Below are 24,675 nucleotides of genomic sequence, written 5' to 3' on the forward strand. Positions count from 1 at the left end.
ATTATTTTTTCTTTTTAAATATTATTTTATATAGGATACAACGACAATAATTCTTTTTTTAAATATTCCGACTGAAGGACTTCGTTTAAGACATTTTTCGGTAGATTTAGATTATTACAGCTCATTTTTACGAATGCATTTCCTTTTGATAATTTTTCATTAAATTCGTCAAAAATTTCAGTCGATTTTGTGTCTATATTTGGTGTTTCGCTAGCTGATCTTTTATTTTCTGCAAATTCATTATTGTTTACAGATGTTTCGTTTCCATTTTTCTTAAAATTATTTATATCTTCTTGATTGACGTAAAAAGAATAACTTAAATTTTTATTAGAATTTTCTTGTATACCATTTTGAGATTCCATTACTTTTATAGTTAAATTTTTTTGTTTTACTGTATTAAGTTTATCGAAATTTGCGGTATACTTTAGTAAATATTTGTCTATCTCGGTTTTAACTTTACGTGATGTATTATTCAAAGAATCATTTTTATAAGGATTTAATAAATTCGATTCATAAGTTAAGATATCGTTTATATTCCACAAAAGTTTTTCCGTAAATAATAATTGTTGCTCAACAATATCTCTTTTTTCGTTCCCTAAAATATCTTCTTTAATTTCTTTACTAGGTAAATTGGTACTCGTAGATTTTACAACGGTCAATTGATCTCCTTTTGGAAAAAACACCTTTTTGATATGTTCAACATCGCATTGATTAATTTTAGAATTTTTGGAAAATTTGCTATCTTTTAATAATATATCCTGATCATTTGTCGAGTCAACATTTTCTTTTATTTTATTTTTATCACACACAGTGCTTTCTAACACTTTGTATAATTTCTTCATATGTGGATTAAATATATATTTTTCTTTTCTGCGATCATGTTTTTGAAATTGTTCCCAATTTGTTTTAACTTTTTCTATATTTCGGTCTATATAATTTAATTTTGCTAATGCCATTTTACCTATACGCAAAAAAATTATATATATATATATATATATATGTAGGATATGTTTAAAAAATGAAATTCGATTCTGGTTATAAGACTTACATTTCATATCTGATTCTTTCGAAATCGTTTCATTTTTCGTTAAATCTGTTTTTTTAAGAATACAAGGTAAAGAAGTCTGGTTTTCATAAACGTTCGTAAGATTTTCATTTTTTTCAAAAATGTTTAGTGAATTATTAAGAGTGGAATTTAATTTCGGTAATGTTATAATAGAACGTGCTTTTGTATCTTTTACAATATGTTTTTTGACGTTCGTTGTAGATTTATAAATTGTTGAAACTGTGCAAGAAAACAGATACCACCAAAACTTGATTACTTTCAATTAACCTATACTTCTATTTATTTGGTCAATATTTTTATACATTTTTAATCAATATTTTATAATATAAAAGGCTGGTATACATTATTATTTGTTTCTAGTATAGATATTTTGATCATTTATTTAAAATACTGATAAACAAATGTTTAAAAATACTGACCCAATAAATAACAGTTTTTCAAATTATCGTATATTTTTCATCATTTTTATATTCTAATATTTTTTAAGCCATTAAATAAACCACAGGAATTTACAGAATTTTAAGAATTGTTAAAACCTTTTGATGTATCGTTATTTTCAACATTTCCAAAAGGATTAAATTCGTACACGATGTTGTTTGTTGCAGAGATCCTTTTTGCAGGCTGCCATGTACGTGCTGGTCTAGTTATCCAACGTTCATCTTCTGTATTCTATTAAAAAATTGTTGAATCATTTAAAATTGATTTACTTGTGAAATTAAGATCATTTTTAACATTATTAAAAAAAAATTAAATTACGTACGATATTCTGCTTAATTTTACTTATTCTCGCCGATATCATTTTCCCATTATTTTTTCGCCCTTTCACGTTACGGTGTTTAGAATTATTTCGTGATTTTAAATTATATGGATCTACATCAGAATTGAATTGATTATCGCAATACAACGAGCATAATGCTTCCGAGATTTTCTGTTTGTCAATTTTAGCCAGTTTGCTTCTATTCGAAATTTTCAGGAATATATTTATGTTTTTTTTTTTTAATTTTTATAATCAGAAATTATGTTAATTATTTACGAGGCAAAATTATGGCTCGTGAAATTTTCCAAAAATTTTAACAAAGTTTTGTTAATTATTTAAAAATGATTCAAAATCGATTTAAATGTTAGACTTACGAAGTGGTAAATACTTAACTTTATATATAATTTTAACCCATCATTAAAAAGCTTACTTGTTATAAATATTAAAATCAATGTATTCCCTTAAAATTTTCTCAGGACTTATGAAGTGTTGAAAATTAAAAATAACTTTGTCACCTTTTCTACAAAATAATGGACGAGCTGTAACAGCAGCAGTTTTTCGCATAGGATTCAATTTTCGTGATTTTTTGTTAATACTAAAATTCAATAACTCATTTTCTATTATCAACTTTTCTTCATTTGAAAATAAATTTTCTGATCAGCTTGTATTACTTGTAGTGTTTCGTACCTGTTCGAAGGTTTGACTTTAAGTTCAAATTTAGTAAACTTTTCGTCGAGTTCTTTTTGTTGCACTTTTTGTTCGATGTCTTGAACGAAATAAGAAAGTCCTTCGAGACGAATTCTTTCTTCCCGATTTAGCGATCTCGATCCCCGAAGGGATTCCACACGACTTGATAAAAAAGTAGATAGATAATGGGATCGCGCGTGCGAACAATTCGGAAAACTACTTTCGATATACGCCAGCTCCAAAAGTTTTACCAAGAAAAAATTATATTTTTTCTTAGATAGTTTTTTCTTTATCAAAAGATTTTTTAGGATCCTAATATGTTTTCATTATTAAGCTGTTACTATTTTATTGTCAAATGTTAACCATCATATTTTTGACAGGATTCTTTTAAAAAATCGATTACTATCGTCTTTTTCCTTATCGATCATGATTGATAAATTTCCCTCAAGGATGGTCGAGCAAAAGAATATAAAATTTCGATTTTGATAAAAATTTCGGAAGTATTATATAAATTTTATCTAAAAATTTGATCTTTCGTATTACACTTTAATAATATAATATAATTAAAAATATTATTAACATATATCTACTATTTTTAATTTTTTAATTATATTATATTATTAAATTATATATATTCTTAAATATTTTATTAATAATACTACAATTATACATTCTTTTACTCGTTCACACAGAGAAATTTATATTTTAATAAAAAAATTATTGTTTCATTTTTATTATTAAAATTATATATATGCCTACATAAAAAATCATAACAAAACGCATGATACATTTGTAAGAGGTATTTATCAGTCTTTATTTTGTAACTAATCGACAGATCAAAATATATATTTGCATTTATATATATTCGCGTTAACATAGTGTCTGATATAACGAGAGACAAAATGTAAGAAGGGAAGGAATTATTGATGGAGAGGGGGGACTTGGTTTAGAGACATTTTCTTTAAATCCTCCTTTTTAATCAGGATGCAATTTGAAATTTCTGATTTATAGCGAAAGCTAGATCAAGACTCTAACTTTATATTATGTATATTTTGTGCGATTTATCATCGAACCAAGTTGATCAACTACTCGCGAGTCCTACTCGCGAGTCATAATTTGAGTCATTATAATCATCGTATTAACGATGACGATAATAACAGATAATAATAATAATTATAATCTAAACAATTAGAATAATAATACTAATGATAATATAATATAGGATCCATGCTCTTTTTACAATCGGGTTTGAAAAAATAGATATTCAGAGCAATTCGAATGATCCTCGTATTCTTTTTTATTTTTTTTTATTTTTTAAACATATTTTATAGTACGTTCTCTTTCTTTTTCTTTTTATTTCTCGCGTATGTTATTTAAATAAATCTCTCTCCTTCTCTCAATATTGTTCAAATAATAATAATGATAATAATAATAAGAATCATTATTATATTATGTTGATCATTAATTCAGTAGCAAAGTGCACCTAGAGTCATTATAAGCTCACTACGCGGGGAAAGTGTTCCTGTGGAATTACTTATTTTTATCTTTTAATTCTTTTCTTGTTGTTGTTGGGGTTCGTCTTGTACTGCTGTATATATTTATTTTTTCGTACTATGTACTTACAATCAGCCGAGGCACGTTTGATACGCACTTATTTACTCATACGTCTTTCGGATTGTCGGAAAATGGAAGATGTGTAAAAGGGAAGAAATTGAAAAGCAATGAAGATATATTTACGCGTTTGTGAAAACTAACAGAGTTCGAAAATCGATATTAATTTTCGTTTTCTTTTAAATTTTCTTCTTTTTTTTGTTGAAAAAGTCTTTATAAAAGAGAATAAATTAAAAAAAAAATCATCACTCCATTGTTCTTCGTATACTTGTATTAACTTTTTAACTTTAACTATTAGCTCGTATTAAATTGCTTAAAAAATATAAATAATTAAAAAAATTAAATCAATAAAAAAAATATGATCAATATTAATCGATTTTCGATATCCGTAAGTTTTTACAACGAACGCGTGTTTAAAATTTCCTTGCGACGAAATAATGCAAGATAATTTTTGCTAATAAAAATGCTTGTTCTTTTTATCTTTTTCATTTTATCGACGATTTGTTCTTTCGCGTGTATGAGTACTAATTTAGATACTTGGTTGCCTCGTTAGGTAAAACGACACGTTTCGTGAGACCAGGTTGCGAATCGTAAACTTCGGATTCGATATGATCTTCGTCAAGATTAGGTGATTTCTCGAACCTTTTGGACGGGTTGCCAGACTGCAGACACTCGTTGATGAAACTGTAAACCGTGTTAACGTAGACCTCTCGATACATTGCATAATGTTTAACATGGGGTGAATTTGTGAAGAGTACTAGCTGTACACGTACTCCGCGTTCTGCACGTCGGCTTGCGAATTTCTCAACGTCCTAAAAATATAATTCTATTTTATAATATAAAATTTATTTTGTTAAGTACTCGAGATCAAAATCCTAGTTTGTAAGCTTGAGTTATAGAATATTTGTATGAACTAACTGCAGCAGGAATTAAGGTGTCGGTATTCGAGTAAAGAAATAGTTGTGGCCAAGAGGAGGATTCTTCCATCAATGCGAAAGGATTCGATTGGATGGTAAAACCTCGTCCAAGTGCATGAGCGATCACCTGTATATAGATTACATTTCTATTAAATTTGTTATTATCAATCCTTTTTGAAATATTGAAGAGTGCCAAGATTTACGCTTGATATTATAAATTTTAAGCGAAGATACAGTATTGCGATTGTTATTATTCCACAAGATACTGCATAACTATTCAACTACCATTTTATTTTCAATATTTGGTTTTTTTAAAGATGAGATCGCAGTAAATTCATAACATCGTATGAAATTTATGGTAATGAGCCTAAATCTTACATTATTTTTTTCCTTAAACTAATTTACCCTGTACTTGAAGAATCAGGCTTATCACTACAAAGTAAGAGAGAAACAAGTGGACGATAAAAACCTCGAAGAACCAGAACATTGATAAGAAGATTGTAATAAAGAATGACATCGGTATATTTGTTAGAGGATGTCCACCAATGATTGCACTGATAGCTTTGAACAGGGATGTAACTCTTCTTTCACCTGGTGCACTGTCAAAGATCACCCCTTTCACTTGTGACTGTGGAATATAATTAAAATGAACATTTATGAATAAATTAATATTCTTATAGGAAAAAGCGATTAAGAAATAAATTGTTCCGTTACTTGGATCGGAGAATTCATTTGTTGCATTGCAATACTGATGTGTTGATAAAGTAAGGCGCCACCATTGCTAAATATGTGGAAGAATATCGGATGACCGTTCAAACTGTTTTTAGCAATTACTTGTAACAATCTTTTGCCTATATAAGGCATTTTGTTTCTTCGTCCAAAAAGACATTCCATAGGTGCTGTATAACGAAGAGTGATGCAACTGCAAATAATCGAATTCTATGATTCGTTAGCAATATTATGTAATATTTTTATTAGTTGATCTTAAATCAAACTCAAGTAATTATCGTTAATATTTGATGTAATGGTTAACAAAGATTTTGTGCCTTTATTAAATTTGAGCATTTTTGGGTCGTCTCTCAGGCCAATTTCATATTCAGAAAATTAACTTGTTATTATAAAAAATATTATTTTAAATATTATATTATGTAACTTTTAGTTGTGCCAAAATGTACTTCACGAAATCAATAAAAATTAGCTACCGTCATATAAACTAATCTATGAAAAATATTCTCCATATAAAGTAGTAATTAAAAATAACTTCTGACACGTGTCTATTGATCAGTCACAGCAATGAACATTTTTAAAATCACTGTACAGTAATTAAAGCGTCTTAAGGAAAGTAAAACTAGCGGAATTCCTAAACTTTTGTCAGATGACAACAAATATATTATAATATTAACAAACCGAATTCTGGTCAGGTGAGCAGCATCTGTGCAAAGCCGGTACGGAGCGGTCGATAATCGTCGACTACAAACGTACTACCGGCTGCCGTGCTGCTGGTTGACATCAAATTTATAATCAAAATCATATCGAATGGAATGTTAATGGAAACAAAAAAAAGGAAAAAAATGGAAGAGAAGCAGGACAGACTCATTTCCTTCAATAGTTATCACACCGATTGAATGAATAAACATGTATAGATTTGGAGGCTGACCTTGAATTCTAATGACAGAGAATGAGAGAAAGAAAGATACACGATGTTACCTATGAAATGATCCTACCTCTTCTCCTTATAAATAGCACTGTATTTAGCCAAATATCTATCCTGACATCCAGCCCATCCAAGAAGAACAACCAATGGTCGTTTGTCCTCTTCATAGACAAAAACAAATTCTTCTTTATGATCCTGTCCATTGGTTGTGGAAGACGTCAAAGCTGGGTCCTTTGGTGATGGTGGAAAAGACGGGAACATTATGCAGTATTCTAGGTCCTCCTGATCGCTCATCTTCTCTGACATAATCGTATCGTTATTCTATTCAATCCAGAAATGATTTTCCTTAATACGTAGGCCTATATAGTTACATGTGCCTATGTATGTATATTTTCGTAGATGAATTCAGTAAGGTGATAAAATGAAGACGAGAAATAGAGTACCTCGAGGAAAAGTAACGTAACGTAACGTTGAGCGCGGGTAACTCCAAAGAGGGAGGCAAAACGAGGTGGAAAAGATGAAGTGGGATATATGTATATAGATATATGTATGTGTCTATCTTCCTATCTATTTCTTTCTCTGACTTTCTCTCACTCTCTTTCTCACTCTTTCATTTAAACACACACATTGACCTAAGCAACACATAAAAGCACCCTACCATTACAACATGGAAAGCTTTCCTCTCGTTCGGTACGAGCTTGCGTCGTACTGTTCGCGTTCTTCGAAAGCGCGAAAGCGAATCAGAAGATCGATAAATGGAGTTTCCTGAAGGTGCACACGAGTCACCTCATCGTATCAAGTTCAAACAAGATTATTTTATACGAGAATTATTATTTTCGTCTCTTTTTTCTTGTTTAATTATTTTTTTATTCTTTTTGTTTCCACGGTGAATAAAGTTTGGAAGATTAATACGTTTCTTTGCAAAACTTACCATAAACTGATTCTTTCCAAATAGATTTGTTTGTTCATCGATGATACACTTTATGAGACAAATGTTACATTCCGAAATATCGACTAGGTACAATAACAAAAAATCGAGAATAATTTCAGACTGTTCAAAGCATTAATTCAATTGACATGAATATGTTCTTGTATTTTTAGATGGGAAGAAAGATGATGCGATTGTTTTTCGAAACTTCGATCGGTACGTTTAAAAAGGATAAAGATTCGCCGCCATTTCTATGGATGCGATACGATTGGTGTGTTTACCAGCAATAAGAGAAATAGAAATTTAAAAATTCGATAGTTATTTCTAACTGAATGCCAACTTATGCAGATCTGATATTAAATTTAATTTAGTTTGATGCTTTTTTGTAACAGAAAAGAATAACTTTATTTTTAATGGATTCATTTTTGTTTCATATGTTTTTGAAGTGAAAACTTCTTTAGAATGAGGGTGATTTGAACGAAAATCCATGTAACGAAGCGATAAAATGGCTACGAGACTAAAAAGAGAAAAAGAGAAAAACATATAGGATTGAACCTGCGAAAGAATGAGACAAAATATAGCTATACATTTTTTCCTATTCTCGGTCTCTTCTTTGTGCGCTGCTTCGTAGTCCCCATTCCTGGCTACTAAATGTTGTAGGTGTGTGTGATGTGTGTGACTGCATACTCCGAAGCGTAGACTCCATATTATCTCAATACACACACTTAAAAATATAAGTTATTTCTTCGACTGGCCATTAAACTATCCACGTTTCTCATAAGCAAAATTTATCATAGTTTCTAAATAAGACTCCAGTATTAGAAAAATTTAAGATCTCTATTTACAGTATAATATCTGTAATATAAAAATTGAAATCTTTACATCGTAAGGCCGAGTCGATGCAACTGCGATCAGGAGTTGTAGCTCTCTTTTGTAAGAGTAATGACGATTCAACATGTTATTGGTAAATTGATGGGTCGATTCGCACCTTTTACTTAACCCATTAACTGCCAAATTTTTGTTGTTGAAATTTTTGGCCGGATAAGTTATATATGTAGGGAATTTTATTTAGGGTGAGAGATGCGAGGTGAACATACACCCAGTTTAATCCTACTAATAAGATTTATTTAAAACAGGTATTAGAAAAAGTATAATAATAGTTTCACAATCTTACGGTTAAAACTTAGATGAGCGACTATATTCTTACAACTGATAACGACTTATAATACAACTGCGACTGTTACGACTGATGACTAACTACGACTGTGACTGCGACTGCGACTGCGACTGCGACTGGTTTCCTATTTCTTTCCACGTATTTTATATCAGAAATGACCCACACCCCTTTGGATAGGGAAGGAGCTTACGAATCTTATTTACCAATAGCATAACTATATGGACCCCTATAGTCCACCGACGAGTACAGCCTATGGTTTTTGGTAGTGGGAACTATGCATAAAGAAACTTGATCTAGAACATCGGAATGTTATCTCTTTTTATGGTATCGCATATGTTTATAGGAATTTAATTTAATTATTTATAGGAATCCGAAATTCCTCCAAGGGTCCCGACACTGCACAAAGGGTTTTTATTGCACCAATATATCCCGATAATCCTTAGGTTTGTTTATGGTTTTATGGCCTTCCTAATCTTTTCTTTTAGTCTCTGAATAGAGTTTTCCTTTCCAGAAAATAAAATATAAAGAAAAGAACTGAATACTAGTTTTTCGTCTACATCTTCGACACTTACAACTCTTCTACATATATATGCACAAAAGTAAATGTAGCAGTATAATTTTATTCGAATTGTTTTTTTTTTTTTGAAAATATTTAATATTTTTGAAGAAGTCCCGAATGGGGATTGTGGCAGGTTGCATAAAAAAAAATTAATAGGAAACTAATTCTTTTATTATATGCGTTTTCTCATATATACAAGAATAGTTGATATTTATGCCATTCTTTCATACAGTCCACATGTAACCCGACATTAAATTTGCCACATTGTTTTCTTACATTTGTTTTGTACACTGCGCATTTTCTTTGTTTTCCTTCAAGAGTTCTTTCTAAATAATGCCCTATTGGGTCCGTCCTTACGCTTTCGGGAACAAGTATTGATGCTTGCTTGTATAGAGAACTACCATGATTGTTAGGATTAGAAGGAGATGCTCGCTGCAAATATGCTCGGGTGATATTTCGTTGAAATTCCAATAATGGTATGGCTTTGTTAGCATGGCAATATAGTACTATATTTAATGATAATTAAAAATTTATATTAAAATAGAATAGGTTACACAAAAAAATTATTATAAATTCAAATAGAAAGATTCAATTAAGTTTGATTTGATAAAAGGCATTACAGTATTTGAAATTTCCAAACAACTTGTAGAAATTTATACAATTTTAATAAATACAATTATCTACTATATATATTATATTTACAATTATTTTAATCACTCGTACAATTTGTTTTTAATTTCCAATATTAATAAATCAGCTAGGATTCCTGGGTATTATATCTTCATAAAATGGCATCAACATCAATTCCCAATTTTCGATAATTGTAATAAAAGCTTCTTTCTGGAAATATATTTCTAGAAAAATAAAAAAATTGTATAATATTTGAATGATTAATATTTTAGTATTTTATATTTAATATTTTAATATTTGGTTATTATTGTTTTAGATAGTATTTTCGTTAGTTTTAAAATATTTTACTAATTCAATATAATTTTGTAATAATCAGTATGATTAAGACTGTTGATGAGACAAATGATTTATTTCATTTAATATTTATTAGTTTAGTTTAAAATCAATTAAAAATTAGTATAATCAGACAAAATTTTACAAACCATAAAACTGAATATTTTTTCACGTTTTCAGCTGACATTACTATTTTGCAACCACAATTTTCGACGTTCTTCTTTTTTTGGAAAACGAAAAAATTTACGGTCTTGCGTAATTCGTGTTGAACTTTTGCAGTAATTAAGAATACACTGTCGAACCATGATTATTTATTACAAACAATCATTCTTTCTACGGTCAATAACAAAAATTATTTTATAACATTCATTGACGAATATACGCATTATGGCGTAACTTATTTATTAGAGCATAAGTCCGATGTTTACATAGTTTTCAAAGATTACGTTGTAAAGAGTGAGGCTCGGTTTAATTTAAAGTTAGTCAATTTGTATTGTGATAATGGTAGAGAATATCTATCAAATGAAATGAAAGATTATTGCGTTCAAAAGGGAATAAGTTACCATTTAACGGTTCCGCGTACTTCTCAATTGAATGGCGTTGCAGAACGCATGAATAGAACTATAACCGAAAAAGCACGGGCTATGATAAATAGTACTGATCTAGAAAAGAAATTTTGGGAAGAAGCAGTCTTAACTGCAACTTATTTAATTAATTTAACGTCAACGCGGGCTCTTACAATAGATAAAACTCCGTTTGAATTATGGCATAATAAAAGGCCGAGTTTAAAATATCTGAAGGTATTTGGTTCCACAGTCTATGTGCATAATAAAATTAGAAAGTCTAAATTCAATAAAAAATCTTACAAAGCTATATTAGTTGGATTTGTATCGAATGGATATAAAATTTGGAATGTTAAGTATAGAAAATTTGAAATAATAAGGGATGTAATAGTAGATGAAATAAATTACTTGAACTTTCGACCGGTACTGAAAGAAGTAAATTCGGAAAGAGATTCACATGAAACTGATGCGTCAAGTGTGATGCCAAAATCAGTAGAAATGAGAGGTGAGATAAATAAATCTGATAGTGAGAAATCAGATGTATGTAAAAGAAATAAATCAGATAGTGAGAAATCAGATGTATGTAAAAGAAATAAATCTGATAGTGACTACCACAAAAAATGTGAAAAATCCTATATCGTTCGGATTCCTGGTATCTATCTTTCGTTGTTTCGTTGTATTCGTCCTTTTTTCGCTTGACTAAGGAATATGACTGTAGCCAATCAAAAAATTGCTTTTGCGAACTTTTCGACACATAAATAATTGAGTGCGCTAGAGTACGCTGCAACCTAGGGATCCTATAGGAGGGATGCGGCATGTACATTGCTGAGGAACCGGAACTCGATTTTGCGCGCGAATGATTCAAACATTGAAATAATTATGAAATTTATATAATACTTTTCAACACATAAATAACTGAGTGCGCTAGAGTACGCTGCAAACAAATCGTGTAACAAAAACAAAATCAAGACATATCGAAAATTATATTTACATATCGAATAATCATTAATTATCGTACAAGTTGGATTTAGGATCGTACACTGCTTCAAATTATGTGACGTATACGATAATTATCGTACAAATGGGATCACTGAGAGTATACCTTTGAATTTGCCCAGCAGAGGGCGTATGGTGGGGACGCGAGAGGTGGAGGTGGCTATCGTTAGCCACCGAGTGGTTGGCGCCGAGTTGTGTACCACGGAAGATAGATACCAGGAATCCAAACGATATAGGATTTTTCACATTTTTTGTGGTAGTCATTTCTTGACCCAGATCATAGTTCTCTTTTTTGCCACTGGCTGCGCAAGTATTCAGAACGTACCGATACTATTATTATTATTACATGTAAATTAAATATAAAATATTAATTTAATTTTTTGAATTATTTTTATTAAAAAATGGGAAAGTGTTGTGCCGTTTATGGTTGCCTTAGTGGCCGAAAGGCAAGTGAGAATTTAGGAAAAGTGACTTTCTTTAAAGCACCAAAAGTGAGTAACCTCAAAATAATATTAAAAATTTTATGTTAACAAATAATTGATTATTACATTTGTGTAGTTTTTAAATAATATTAATTCCACGTTTCTTAAAATATTTTTATTCAGAGCTGTCAATAGCAACTAGACTTCCCGCGTAAGTATTTAAACGAGTACTCTGTGAAAAGCAGCGCGCCCTAGCGGCAAAATATCTTGTCCCCTAAATTGATACCATTCTTTCAACATTACGTTCGAACTCCTGGTATCTATCCTCCGTGGGTGTACGTAAAATATATTTGGTACGCGTAACTGTTTTGTTTTATTCTATATATATCAGTCACAGTATTGTGGATGGCGGAAAGTGTGTATTCTGTGCTTCGTTTCGTTACAATAAACGAACAAATTTGAAATTCGTCTGTAAGTTGAGCAGAACAGAATTGTCATACTTGAAGCATTATATTTTTGGTGTGGTTTTTATATTATAATAAAATACCGTGGATAAATATGCAATTTAGAGGTTTTAGTAACGATCTTTTACTTACTTAGTCTTCTTTTTTTTATTGAAATGATTTTATTGATCATTTTATAACGATACCCATTTGGGGATTGTGGCTAATATCAAGTTTCTTTTACTCTCCCATAGGGTTTATTCATACGGGTTCAACCGTATTGCATAAGTGACTATAATAAGTTTATGAGAGGTGTTGACAAACTGAACCGCCACAGACGTGTAGCGGTACGACCGAAGATCGCGCCCTCTAAGGTTACTAGAAGGCTAGGGAACCACGCTAATAAGAAGTAGTTACTAGTCTGTACGTAGCCGTTGAGAAGTGTACTACAAAGAAAAGCAAGTCGCATCCTTTAAATAAAAATAATAAATAAAATTCAGTCTAATATTACTTTTACTATAGGGAAACCCTCTACAGTAAATTGGTGCCGAAACCCGGGAACGTCCGCGTAAAAAATAAAAAAAAATAATACATAAACTAAAATAAAAAAAATAATAAAAAAGAAAAAAAAATGGCGCAACTAACCAGCGAAGCCGACGTGACCCGTGCCGATAAATACACAAAGGAAATCAACGCCAGTGAATTTAGAAATATAACGCTTCCAGCTTTTTGGAAAGAAGAACCAAATTTATGGTTCGTAATGTTGGAAAAGGAATTCGCGGCGTACAACATTAAATCGGATGCTTTAATGGTTTCAGCGGTGGTAAGGAATTTGGATACCACGCTGATAAAAGAGGTATACGACATCTTAGCATCCCCCCCCCCCGAGCAATGTACGTACACACATTTAAAAGAAGCATTAATACACAGACTAACTAAATCCGACGAACAACGGCTAAGGCGATTATTAATGGGGATTGAATTAGGAAACAAAAAACCATCCGAACTTTGGAGAGAAATGAAACGCTTAGCAGGTGATAGTGTTATTGAAAAAATGCTCCTAACTTTATAGATGCAAAGGATACCAACCAGGGCACAAGGGATCCTGGCTATTGCAGACGAAAATACGTCACCCGCAAAGTTAGCGGAAATGGGTGACAAGATCCTAGAGAGAGAGCGTCTGCCGGAAACGGCCGCCATTTCGGAAGAAGCGCCAATAGGAAGTGCCGCTCAAACAACAGGGTAGCAGAACAGGCCGCTCAAAAACGAGGTAGCAGAATTCAGGCGGGAAATCGCGCAACTAACAGAGAAGATAGAAAAATTGATGCGCGGCAGAAGAAAATACCGAAGTTTCCGCGGAAGATACCGAAGTCGAAGCCGATCGTCAAGCACTCACCGAAACGATGACGGCCTATGTTACTACCACTGGAAATTCGCGGAACGATCGTGGAAGTGCAGATCCCCGTGCAAGTGGACAGGCCCGGATAAAAGAAAGCCTTCGGAAAACTAGTGCAAGCGTCTCAAATAGAGGCGGTTGACGACGCGACGAAAAACCTGCGCCTCATGGTAAATGATAGGAAAACAGGAGCATGTTTTCTAATAGACACTGGTGCAGACGTCTCAGTGATTCCACTTACTTCGTTAAATGAAACCAAAGACAATATGTGTAAGTTATATGCGGCAAATGGTGCAGAAATAGAGACATTCGGAAAAAACTTTTAAACTTAAATCTTGGACTTCGTCGAGATTTTTCATGGAGATTTATTATAGCGAATGTTTCTAAAGAAATAATAGGCGCCGATTTCTTACATTTTTATAATTTACTACCAGATTTAAGAAACAAAAAATTGTTGGACGGCAATACATTGCTTTCTAGGAAAGCAGAATTAGTAAATATTGACGTTCCAACCATTTTGACCATTAATAGTGTGACGTTCCGCCACGATTCGCCACCCAAAATTTTTCGCAGTGATTCAAATCCAGTTGCGCGAGACATCATTCCAGTAGTTCACCAAATAACAATAGAAACAATTATAAGTAGTACAGATAGAAGAACAATTATGACTCGTAACTCTCGAACATTCGTTCTCTTTATCAAAATAAACTAGTGGAAAGACTGTCCCGTGCAAAGCACAAGTCGGAACTATAGAAACATTCCTTGAAGAATGTTTTCCTAGAAGAATAAATATCGGTTTATATATTAAATTCCGACACCACTCCAAGATTTTCCGCGGCATCAGTAATATTTACTGCTGAACCCCTAACTTCCTTTAACCAACATCCAAGGGCAATAAAAGAGTAAATAAATGCTAAAGGGTAAATAAATGCTAAAGGAAAAGAGTCACGTCCGAGACTCGCTATGTAACCAACTAAAAGGTGTTAATAGCAATCGATATGTTCCGATTTTCTCGCATGGGCCCACTAATAAAAAAGGGAGATCTCCCCGGAAATTCCTCCACCTTCGCAAGCCTGTTATAAAACCACCGCCTATAACGCAGGTAGGCAACCCTTACCTGCATCCTGAGAATGACCGTCCCCCTTGCAACCGAATGTTAACCCCCTCAAGTCATAAAACCTTTTCCCGCGACTGAGTGCCGCCAGGCTAGGAGATGCTGGCAAAAGCCACGTAGGCCCAACGAAATATTACTCTGTAGAACCTTCGAGAATCAAAGAATATTCTAAAATACTTTCGCGTCGAGACAATGTAATTTGCGACATTATGCGCCTGTTTGAATATGTGTGACCAAAGATAATTCTAAAATACTCTCGCGTCGAGACAATGTAAATTGCGATATTATGCGCCTGATTGAATATATGTAATTAAGGATACCTTAGGATAAAGAATGTCTTAGGATAAAGTGCAAATAATTAATTTCTAGAACTGCGCTAAGTACGTAGCTAATCGAAGGATAATATAATGCAACCGTTCGAGAATAACGAATTCATGGTTGACTAAGTATTAACGAGATGTAAACGAGAATAATTGTAATAAGCATAAAGAAGATGTTAACACACGAGTAGTAAGCTACGAGGTCATATGTATATGTAAGAAAATGCTAGATATATAAATGTATTTGTAGTCCATGCAGACGAGAGAATTTTCTCGAACGAGGATGCCCGGGACGCTTGGGCCAGCTAGGACTAGGAGTGGGGGTACCAGAGCTACCCCCTCCACGAAGGATTTTCGGGGGCTATATAAGCCAGAGTTCATCGCCCCCGCACTCACTTCAGTTTTCACTACTTACTTGCAGTTTTCACTTTTAACTTATAGTTCCTTTTTCGGTCCACACTTATAGTTTACACTTTCAGTTCTCACTTATAACTTATAGTTTCTCACTTAGGGTTTTAACGCATAACTTACCACTTATAAATTATTTCAACATTTATAAATTCAGTTAGTCATTTCGATACTTATAATCTAACTTATAGTTTGGCTTCGAATATTATTTGGACGCCAATTACTAGATATCAGCTATTCAATATTTAAATAATTAACTTCGGGTCTTTGAGTGTCTCAACCCCGTTGGAAAGAAAACCAGCCCAAGCCTCCCGTGCAATCTCGGAAGCAACCAGCTACTAGGTATACTAAATACTGTAAGTCACAAATCATTTTTATCATCATTAAATTGTTGTTAAACCAGAGCTGCGGTCCTCTAATCTTCCCCCTACTTCAAAACCTTCCTCAATCCACCCTCTTACCGTACGCTTTTTGCCAGGTTATATCACTATTCTAAACGAGAAACGAACCAGCCTGGTCCCGGTTAAACTCGGTGAAAGCAGAGTGACCACAACAGGCATTACTATTACTACTTAACTTACTTCGTCCTCTAGGACGTAACAATAGTAATAGTCCGTATTTAGAACTTTTTAGGGAGTACGCAGATTTAACGAAACCAATTTCAAGGAAACCCATCAGCCACACGGTGAAACATTATATAATCACAAAAGGTCCTTCGATAGCAGAGAGAGCAAGAAGACTAAATCCGGAAAAACTGCGAATTGCACAAGCCGAATTTCAGCAACTAGTCAACGAAGGAATCTGTCGCCCGTCCAAGAGTCAATGGGCGAGCCCTCTGCATATGGTACCAAAGAAAAATGGCGAATGGAGGCCATGTGGAGATTATAGACGATTAAATAGCGTTACGGTACCAGACAGGTACCCCATTCCACATGTACACGACGTCATGCAACAATTTCGTGACTGTAATATATTTTCTACAATAGATTTGTCAAGAGCATATCACCAAATTCCGTTGACTGAGGAAGATATAGAAAAAACAGCGGTAATTACACCTTTTGGTTTGTTCGAGTACACAGTGATGCCTTTCGGTTTATGTAACGCGGCGCAATCATTCCAAAGGTTTATGAATATAGTATTAAGCAAATTAGATTTCTGTGCCTGTTACATAGATGATATAATTGTAGCGTCTAAAAGTAAGGAATCTCATGAAAAACATCTGCGTGCAATATTCGATAGACTTAGGCAATATGGACTAACAATAAATATTTCTAAGTGCAATTTCTTTCAAAATAGCGTAAACTACTTAGGTTATAAGATAGATAATAAGGGTATAGCGCCGTTGGATGAGCGAGTCCACGCTATACAAAACTATACCAAACCAAAGACTGTTTCAGATATGCGACGTTTCCTTGGGGTAGTGAATTTTTATAGGAGGTTCTTACCAAAGGCTGCAGAATGGCTTGACCCACTTAACAAATATATAATAGGTGCCAAGAAACACGACAAAAGACTGATAGAATGGAATCAAGCATCGGAAGAAGCTTTCAAGAAAGCCAAAGAAGCAATTGCCACAGCAACGTTATTAGCATATCCAAAAGAAAAAGCAGTATTAAAGTTAAAGACTGATGCTTTCGATAACGCAATTGGAGCAGTTTTAGAACAATTCTGCGACAACGAATGGGAACCACTAGGATATTTCTCAAGGAAACTAGAAAAAGCGCAAATTAGATATAGTGTTTATGATAGGGAATTATTAGCTATCTATAAAAGTTTAAAGTTTTTCAGATATTTTGTCGAAGGAAGAGAATTAATAATAGAGACTGACCATAAACCACTGTCATACGCTTTTAATCAAAATACGGACAAAGCAAGCCCAAGACAAGCCAGACAGTTGGATTACGTAGGACAGTTCACTTCCAAAATTTTTTACGTTGCTGGAAAAGACAATGTGGCAGCTGACGCTATGTCAAGACTGGAAACCATAGACATGCCAGTCCTAGTATCGACAGAAGAGCTAATGGCAAAGCAGCAAGAGGATGACGAATTAAAGAATATTTTGGCAGAAGAAAAATGGAACCTGCAAAAGATTTTCCTCGATAGCTCTGATAAATATATTTATGGCGACATAGTAGGAAAAAGCATAAGACCATACGTTCCAGTCTCTTTACGGAGGCAGATTTTTAAGAACGTACACAATTTGTCACATCCCAGCGGCAGAGTAACAAAACATCTTATAGGAAAAAGCTTCATGTGGCCAAAAATGAACAAAGATATTGCAGAATGGTCCAATACATGTTTAGCATGCCAAAAGTGCAAAATAAGCCGTCATAACAAACAGGTACCTTCAAAAATAGAAGTACCACAAGGACGTTTCGAACATGTACACATAGATATAATAGGTCCATTACCAACGATTAAAAATATGAGATACTGCCTAACTATGATCGATAGGTTTACTCGATGGCCAGAAGCAATTCCAATGCCGGATACCTCAGCAGATACAGTGGCAACAACATTCTATTCGCAGTGGATCTCAAGATTTGGTTCTCCTATTACAATTACAACTGATCAAGGAACACAATTTGAAAGTCAACTATTTGAAGCGTTAACCAAATTAGTCGGAGCGAAAAGAATTAGAACAACAGCATATCACCCTGCATCAAATGGAATAATAGAAATATGGCATAGATCACTTAAAGCAGCAATAATGTGCCATGAAGAAAAAGACTGGGTAGGAATACTACCAACAGTGCTCCTTGGTCTACGCACAAGCCTAAAGGAAGATATAAAAGCTTCAGCTGCGGAATGTATATGGTGAAAACATCAGACTACCAGGAGAATTTTTCCTCAGCGAAGAACTATTACAAGATCCATACATATTCTTAGAAAAATTAAGACAACATATAAGACAAATCAGACCGCTACCCACAGCGCACCATATCAAAAAGAAACATTTTATTCAGGATAGGTTGTATACATGTACGCACATATTTTTAAGGGTCGACGCTGTAAAAAAACCATTAGAAGCGCCTTACGAAGGTCCATACGAAATTATACAAAGAATTACAGATAATATTTTCAAAATTAACTATAAAGGAAAACATATAAATGTATCTATTGAAAGACTAAAACCAGCGTTCGTCGAAAAAGATAGCAATACCGATTCGTATGTACCAATTAAAACATTAAGTTAGGATAGAGATAGTGCAATATTTTTATATATCTTTATATATTTTTATATTTTTATATACTTGTAAATATCTATAATTTTAAGTTTCGCATTTTATGTAATAAGAAAAATGCTCCGAAGGGAGTAATGTAGCGGTACGACCGAAGGTTGCGCCCTCTAAGGTTACTAAAAGGCTGGGGAACCACGCTAATAAGAAGTAGTTACTAGTCTGTACGTAGCCGTTGAGAAGTGTACTACAAAGAAAAGCAAGTCGCATTCTTTAAATAAAAAAAATAAAATTCAGTCTAATATTACTTTTACTATAGAGAAACCCTCTACAGACGTGTGGCGATACGTGCCTAGTGCATCGATACGGCATACTGGCGCCCTTCCTCCCTATGCGGGTACTAGACTAACTAAACCCAAGTTGAACGTAACGGTCGAAATGTAAGTTAGTCCTATATATGGCGTCCAAGAGTTTAGTTGTATCTTATTAATAAATTTATATATTTTTGTTACTTAAATTGACGACTATCGCATAAATCTCCAGATCAACCTTTTCCGTTGACCTAGTTCCCCACATAAATAATTGGTGCCGAAACCCGGGAATATAAAAAAAAAAAAGAAAAAAATGGAAATTCAGGGAACAAAGACCGGTACAGCAAAAAATGGCGCAGATAGTCGAACAGAGAACAAAGGACCCGAGATACAGGCAAGCGAATTTCGTAGCGTTAAATTAGCTCCTTTCATGAGAGACGAACCAATGCTATGGTTCATGATGCTAGAGCGTGAATTCGCAGCTTATAATGTACGCTCTGATGCCGTAAAAAGCGCAGCAGTTGTCCGACATCTGGACGTTCCGACCTTGAAAATTGTGGCGGACATAATTGCCACCACGTCTAACGATTCATATACTGAAATAAAGGAGGCACTGATTACACGCTTAACAGCGTCGGAAGAATCAAAATTTCGACAACTCCTTACAGGCTTGGAGCTACAGAACAAAAAACCTTCAGTTCTGCTAAGAGAAATGAAATTATTAGCAGGAGACAATGTAAGTACCCAAGTCCTACAAACCCTATGGTTACAGAGATTGCCAACGAGAATACAGGAAGTACTAGCAGTCGTAGAAGACGTTGGTCTCGAACGTCTAGCAACCCTAGCCGATAAAACAATAGAAAGAACAGGGCATTATGAGGTAGCAACCATAGTTGACAAAAGCTCGGGAGACGAAACACAAGATAGAAAACTACACGACGAAATGGCACAGCTCACAGAAAAAATGGCCCACCTGGAAACCTTAGTAAGAGGTAAATATCATGGCAGACGATATAATCGACCAGTTTATCATTCCAGGAATAGATCAAGATCTAGGAGTCGTGATAGGAATAGACCATGCTATTTCCATGCAAAATTTGGCGAAAAGTCATGGAGATGTCGTAGACCTTGTAACTGGACCGTCCCAGATCAGCGAAAACAGGGAAACTGGATACACCATCTAATATTGAGGCGATTGGAGATGGTGCACAGAGACAAAGCCGCCTCATAATTCCAGACAGAATATCCGGAATAAGATTTTGATAGACACAGGCGCTGATATATCTGTTATCCCAAAAACATCTGGTGACAGGAGAACATTAGACAGCGAATATAACTTATATGCTGCAAACGGTTCAACCATTCATACGTATGGTAAAAAAGTACTTTCCATAAACCTAGGCTTACGTAGACAATTTATATGGAAGTTCACAGTTGTAAAAACAACAAGAGCAATTTTGGGAGTAGATTTCCTAGGATATTATAATTTACTGGTGGACATAAAAAATAAAAAATTGATTGATGGCAAAACGCAACTTTCTAGCAGAGGTGAAATTAGCAATTCCAGTCACCCCACAATTACTACAATCAATAGCAATAATGGATGTCACGAGCTGCTAAGGAAATTCGTGGCGATCACCAAGCCAAACTTCACCAATAGTACAAAGCATCGAGTTCAACATTACATAGTAACTAAAGGCCCTCCAATTACAGAAAAAGCGAGACGTCTTCCACCCGAAAAACTTACAGCTGCAAAAACAGAATTCGAATTAATGCTAAAACAAGGTATTTGTCAACCGTCAAAAAGCCAATGGGCTAGTCCTTTACATATGGTAAGGAAGAAAACTGGAGAATGGAGACCATGCGGTGACTACCGTAGGCTCAATAGTATGACTCAACCAGATAGGTATCCTCTTCCTCATATACACGACTTTACACATCAGTTAAAAGGCTCAAAAATATACTCAGTTTTAGATCTCGCTCGTGCTTATCAACAAATTCCCATAGCTCCTGAAGACAGAGAAAAAACAGCATTAATTACACCATTTGGTTTATTCGAATATCTGGTAATGCCTTTTGGGTTATGCAATGCAGCACAATCTTTCCAGAGATTTATGGACACGGTATTACGTGACCTCCAATACTGTTATTGCTATATTGATGACATATTAATAGCTTCTAAATCAGTAGAAGAACATTACCAACATCTACAAACAGTATTTAAAAGATTAGAGGAGTACGGTTTATCTATAAATATAGACAAATACATATTGGCAAAAGAAAAAGTCAGGTATTTAGGTTTTCAAATAAGCTCTGCTGGTATTGCACCGTTGACAGAACGAGTTCAGGCAATCCAGGATTACCCCAAACCTAAAACGATAGCAGACCTAAGACGTTTTCTAGGTATACTAAATTTCTACAGGAGGTTTATACCTAAAGCAGCAGAAACTCATATATTGCTAAACTCCTTACTAACTGGAACAAAAAAAGAGACAAACGTCCGATAAAATGGACTCCACTCGCAGAAGAAGCATTTGAGTTATGTAAAAAACAAATATCAGATACATCACTGCTACACTATCCTAAGGAAAACGCAAAACTACGATTATCAACTGACGCTTCAGACAAAGCGATTGGAGCTGTCTTGGAACAATTGGAAAATGACGAATGGAAACCTCTCGGATTTTTCTCTAGAAAACTCGAAAAAGCTCAACTCAAATATAGCACTTATGATCGAGAACTTTTAGCCATCTACAAAAGTATAAAATTTTTCAAACATCTTCTAGAAGGCCAAGACATAACTATACGAACCGATCATAAACCATTGACTCAAGCTTTTCACCAGAAATCCGACAAAGCCACTCCAAGACAATTAAGACACCTAGATTATATCGGCCAATTTACAACAAATATAGTACATATAACAGGCCAAAATAACCACATAGCAGACACGCTATCAAGAATCGAACAAATTGACATGCCAACCATAATTTCCACTGAAGAACTCATCAGAGAACAAACTACAGATGAAGAACTTCAACAGATTTTAAAGGGAAGCATGCCCATGTGGAAGCTGTACAAAATTAGAATAAACGATTCAAACTCCCACTTGTATTGTGACATAGAGAAAGATGATATACGTCCATACGTACCGAACAGTCTACGTAAAAGAATTTTCAATGCCACCCATAACTTATCGTACTTCAGTGGTAGAAACACCAAGAGAATCATCGCGAAAAGTTTCGTATGGCCAAAAATGAACGCAGACATCAGAGAATGGAGTAGAACCTGCATTAAGTGCCAGAAAAGCAAAATACAACGCCATAATAAAATCACTCCAAAAAAAATAGAGGTACCCAAGGGACGATTCGAACACATACATATAGATATCGTAGGACCATTACCACCATCAAAAGGATATACATATTGTCTTACAATGATAGATCGTTTTACAAGATGGCTTGAAGCCACTTCAATAAAAGATATAACAGCTGACACAGTGGCAACCGTATTATATAGCACATGGATCGCTAGATTTGGAGCTCCGGTTACAATTACTACAGACCAAGGTACACAATTCGAATCTCAGTTATTTAATGCACTGACTAAACTTTTAGGTTGCACGAGAACTCGCACAACAGCTTATCACCCAGCTTCAAATAGAATAATAGAGCGATGGCATCGATCTCTCAAAACAGCTATAATTTGTAGCGGTTCAACAGAATGGGTTGATATTTTACCAACAGTTTTATTAGGTTTACGTACTAGCTATAAGGAAGATTTAAAAGCAAGCGCAGCAGAAATGCTATATGGAGTAACGCTAAGACTTCCCGGAGAATTTTTTCGAAACGAAGAGCTACCAGATAATCCACAGATGTATATAGAAAAATTCAGAGAACATATGAGAAGAATACATCCTGTACCAACAGCACATCATATAAAAGGCAAACTTTTCGTACACAAAACCTTGTACAGCTGCACCCATGTTTTTGTAAGAGTAAACGCAATGAAAAAGTCATTAGGTGCACCATACGAAGGACCATTTCCAATAATAGAAAGACTGACAGATCATGTTTTTAAAATAGATTACAAAGGAATAGCAACAAATATGTCTACAGAACGTTTAAAACCAGCATTTTTTGAAAACCTACAAGAAAAGAAAACTGTGCAATTTAAAATTTATTAGGTACCAAAGATTATTAACCTCAAAGACTGTACATATTGTTAAGTATAAGATAGGTTAAATGTTAGGGAGGAGTGGTTGTGGCGATACGTGCCTAGTGTATCGATACGGCACACTAGCGCCCTTTCTCCCTATGCGGGTACTAGACTAACTAAACCCAAGTTGAACGTAACGGTCGAAATGTAAGTTAGTCCTATATATGGCGTCCAAGAGTTTAGTTGTATCTTGTTAATAAATTTATATATTTTTGTTACTTAAATTGACGACTATCGCATAAATCTCCAGATCAACCTTTTCCGTTGACCTAGTTCCCCACAGACGCTGTGTAACAAAAATATATAAATTTATTAACAAGATACAACTAAACTCTTGGACGCCATATATAGGACTAACTTACATTTCGACCGTTACGTTCAACTTGGGTTTAGTTAGTCTAGTACCCGCATAGGGAGGAAGGGCGCCAGTGTGCCGCGTCGATACACTAGGCACGTATCGCCACAACCACTCCCTCCCTAACATTTAACCTATCTTATTCTTAACAATATGTACAGTCTTTGAGGTTAATAATCTTTGGTACCTAATAAGTTTTAAATTGCACAGTTTTCTTTTCTTGTAGGTTTTCAAAAAACGCTGGTTTTAAACGTTCTGTAGACATATTTGTTGCTATTCCTTTGTAATCTATTTTAAAAACATGATCTGTCAGTCTTTCTATTATTGGAAATGGTCCTTCGTATGGTGCGTCTAATGACTTTTTCATTGCGTCTACTCTTACAAAAACATGGGTGCAGCTGTACAAGGTTTTGTGTACGAAAGGTTTGCTTTTTATATGATGTGCTGTTGGTACAGGACGTATTCTTCTCATATGTTCTCTGAATTTTTCTATATACATCTGTGGATTATCTGGTAGCTCTTCATTTAGAAAAAAATTCTCCGGGAAGTCTTAGCGTTACTCCATATAGCATTTCTGCTGCGCTTGCTTTTAAATCTTCCTTATAGCTAGTACGTAAACCTAATAAAACTG

General features: G+C 34.0%; 3 protein-coding genes and 1 long non-coding RNA gene across 6 annotated transcripts; 1 reads left to right on the forward strand and 3 right to left on the reverse strand.

Moving 5' to 3' along the window:
• Position 1: 1 nt before the first annotated feature.
• LOC107069592 (uncharacterized) lies at positions 2 to 3,158 on the reverse strand. Of its 2 annotated transcripts, XM_089170162.1 has the most exons (4): positions 1,827 to 3,158; positions 1,603 to 1,735; positions 1,049 to 1,285; positions 2 to 961 (listed from the first exon to the last, which is right to left on the reverse strand). In XM_089170162.1, exons 1-4 carry the CDS (start codon positions 1,863 to 1,865, stop codon positions 27 to 29), a joined length of 1,344 nt encoding a protein of 447 aa, XP_089026288.1. In that variant the 5' UTR covers positions 1,866 to 3,158; the 3' UTR covers positions 2 to 26. The 2 variants fall into 2 exon arrangements, with proteins under 2 accessions (XP_089026288.1, XP_015182524.2); XM_015327038.2 differs by having other exon boundaries at positions 2 to 1,285.
• A 141-nt stretch (positions 3,159 to 3,299) lies between these two features.
• Positions 3,300 to 7,367, reverse strand: LOC107069591 (transmembrane protein 53). 2 transcript variants are annotated; one of them, XM_015327033.2, is made up of 6 exons: positions 7,351 to 7,367; positions 6,763 to 7,013; positions 5,753 to 5,960; positions 5,508 to 5,666; positions 5,040 to 5,165; positions 3,300 to 4,933 (listed from the first exon to the last, which is right to left on the reverse strand). In XM_015327033.2, the coding sequence occupies exons 1-6, from the start codon at positions 7,351 to 7,353 to the stop codon at positions 4,646 to 4,648; spliced, it is 1,035 nt and encodes a 344-aa protein (XP_015182519.1). In that variant the 5' UTR covers positions 7,354 to 7,367; the 3' UTR covers positions 3,300 to 4,645. The 2 variants fall into 2 exon arrangements, with proteins under 2 accessions (XP_015182519.1, XP_015182520.1); XM_015327034.2 differs by lacking the exon at positions 7,351 to 7,367 and adding an exon at positions 7,136 to 7,341.
• A 2,500-nt stretch (positions 7,368 to 9,867) lies between these two features.
• On the reverse strand, positions 9,868 to 11,393 carry LOC149033261 (uncharacterized). Its single transcript, XR_016175896.1, has 2 exons — positions 10,469 to 11,393; positions 9,868 to 10,210 (listed from the first exon to the last, which is right to left on the reverse strand). It is a non-coding gene; the product is annotated as an uncharacterized LOC149033261 (long non-coding RNA).
• Positions 11,394 to 19,784: 8,391 nt separating this feature from the next.
• On the forward strand, positions 19,785 to 20,702 carry LOC149033262 (uncharacterized). Its single transcript, XM_089170134.1, has one exon. It carries the CDS (start codon positions 19,785 to 19,787, stop codon positions 20,700 to 20,702), a length of 918 nt encoding a protein of 305 aa, XP_089026260.1.
• Positions 20,703 to 24,675: the final 3,973 nt, after the last annotated feature.

Source organism: Polistes dominula, unplaced genomic scaffold (assembly GCF_049000335.1).
Source record: "Polistes dominula isolate Pdom_NZ unplaced genomic scaffold, Pdom_raw_medaka contig_15, whole genome shotgun sequence".
In the NCBI taxonomy this organism is placed as follows: domain Eukaryota; kingdom Metazoa; phylum Arthropoda; class Insecta; order Hymenoptera; family Vespidae; genus Polistes; species Polistes dominula.

What these genes read in the sequence shown, in the direction of transcription:
- LOC107069592 (XM_015327038.2), bottom strand. Translation starts at nt 1,865, where the DNA reads ATGATATCGGCGAGAATAAGTAAAATTAAGCAGAATATC. An exon ending in GTAAAATTAAGCAGAATATC is followed by an intron (nt 1,736 to 1,826) that starts GTACGTAATTTA and finishes ATTTTTTAATAG; the next exon opens with AATACAGAAGATGAACGTTG. An exon ending in AAATAACGATACATCAAAAG is followed by an intron (nt 1,286 to 1,602) that starts GTTTTAACAATT and finishes TTTCTTGCACAG; the next exon opens with TTTCAACAATTTATAAATCT.
- LOC149033262 (XM_089170134.1), top strand. Translation starts at nt 19,785, where the DNA reads ATGGAAATTCAGGGAACAAAGACCGGTACAGCAAAAAATGGCGCAGAT.
- LOC107069591 (XM_015327033.2), bottom strand. An exon ending in GCTATTTATAAGGAGAAGAG is followed by an intron (nt 5,961 to 6,762) that starts GTAGGATCATTT and finishes GATTATTTGCAG; the next exon opens with TTGCATCACTCTTCGTTATA. An exon ending in AAATGAATTCTCCGATCCAA is followed by an intron (nt 5,667 to 5,752) that starts GTAACGGAACAA and finishes TATATTCCACAG; the next exon opens with TCACAAGTGAAAGGGGTGAT.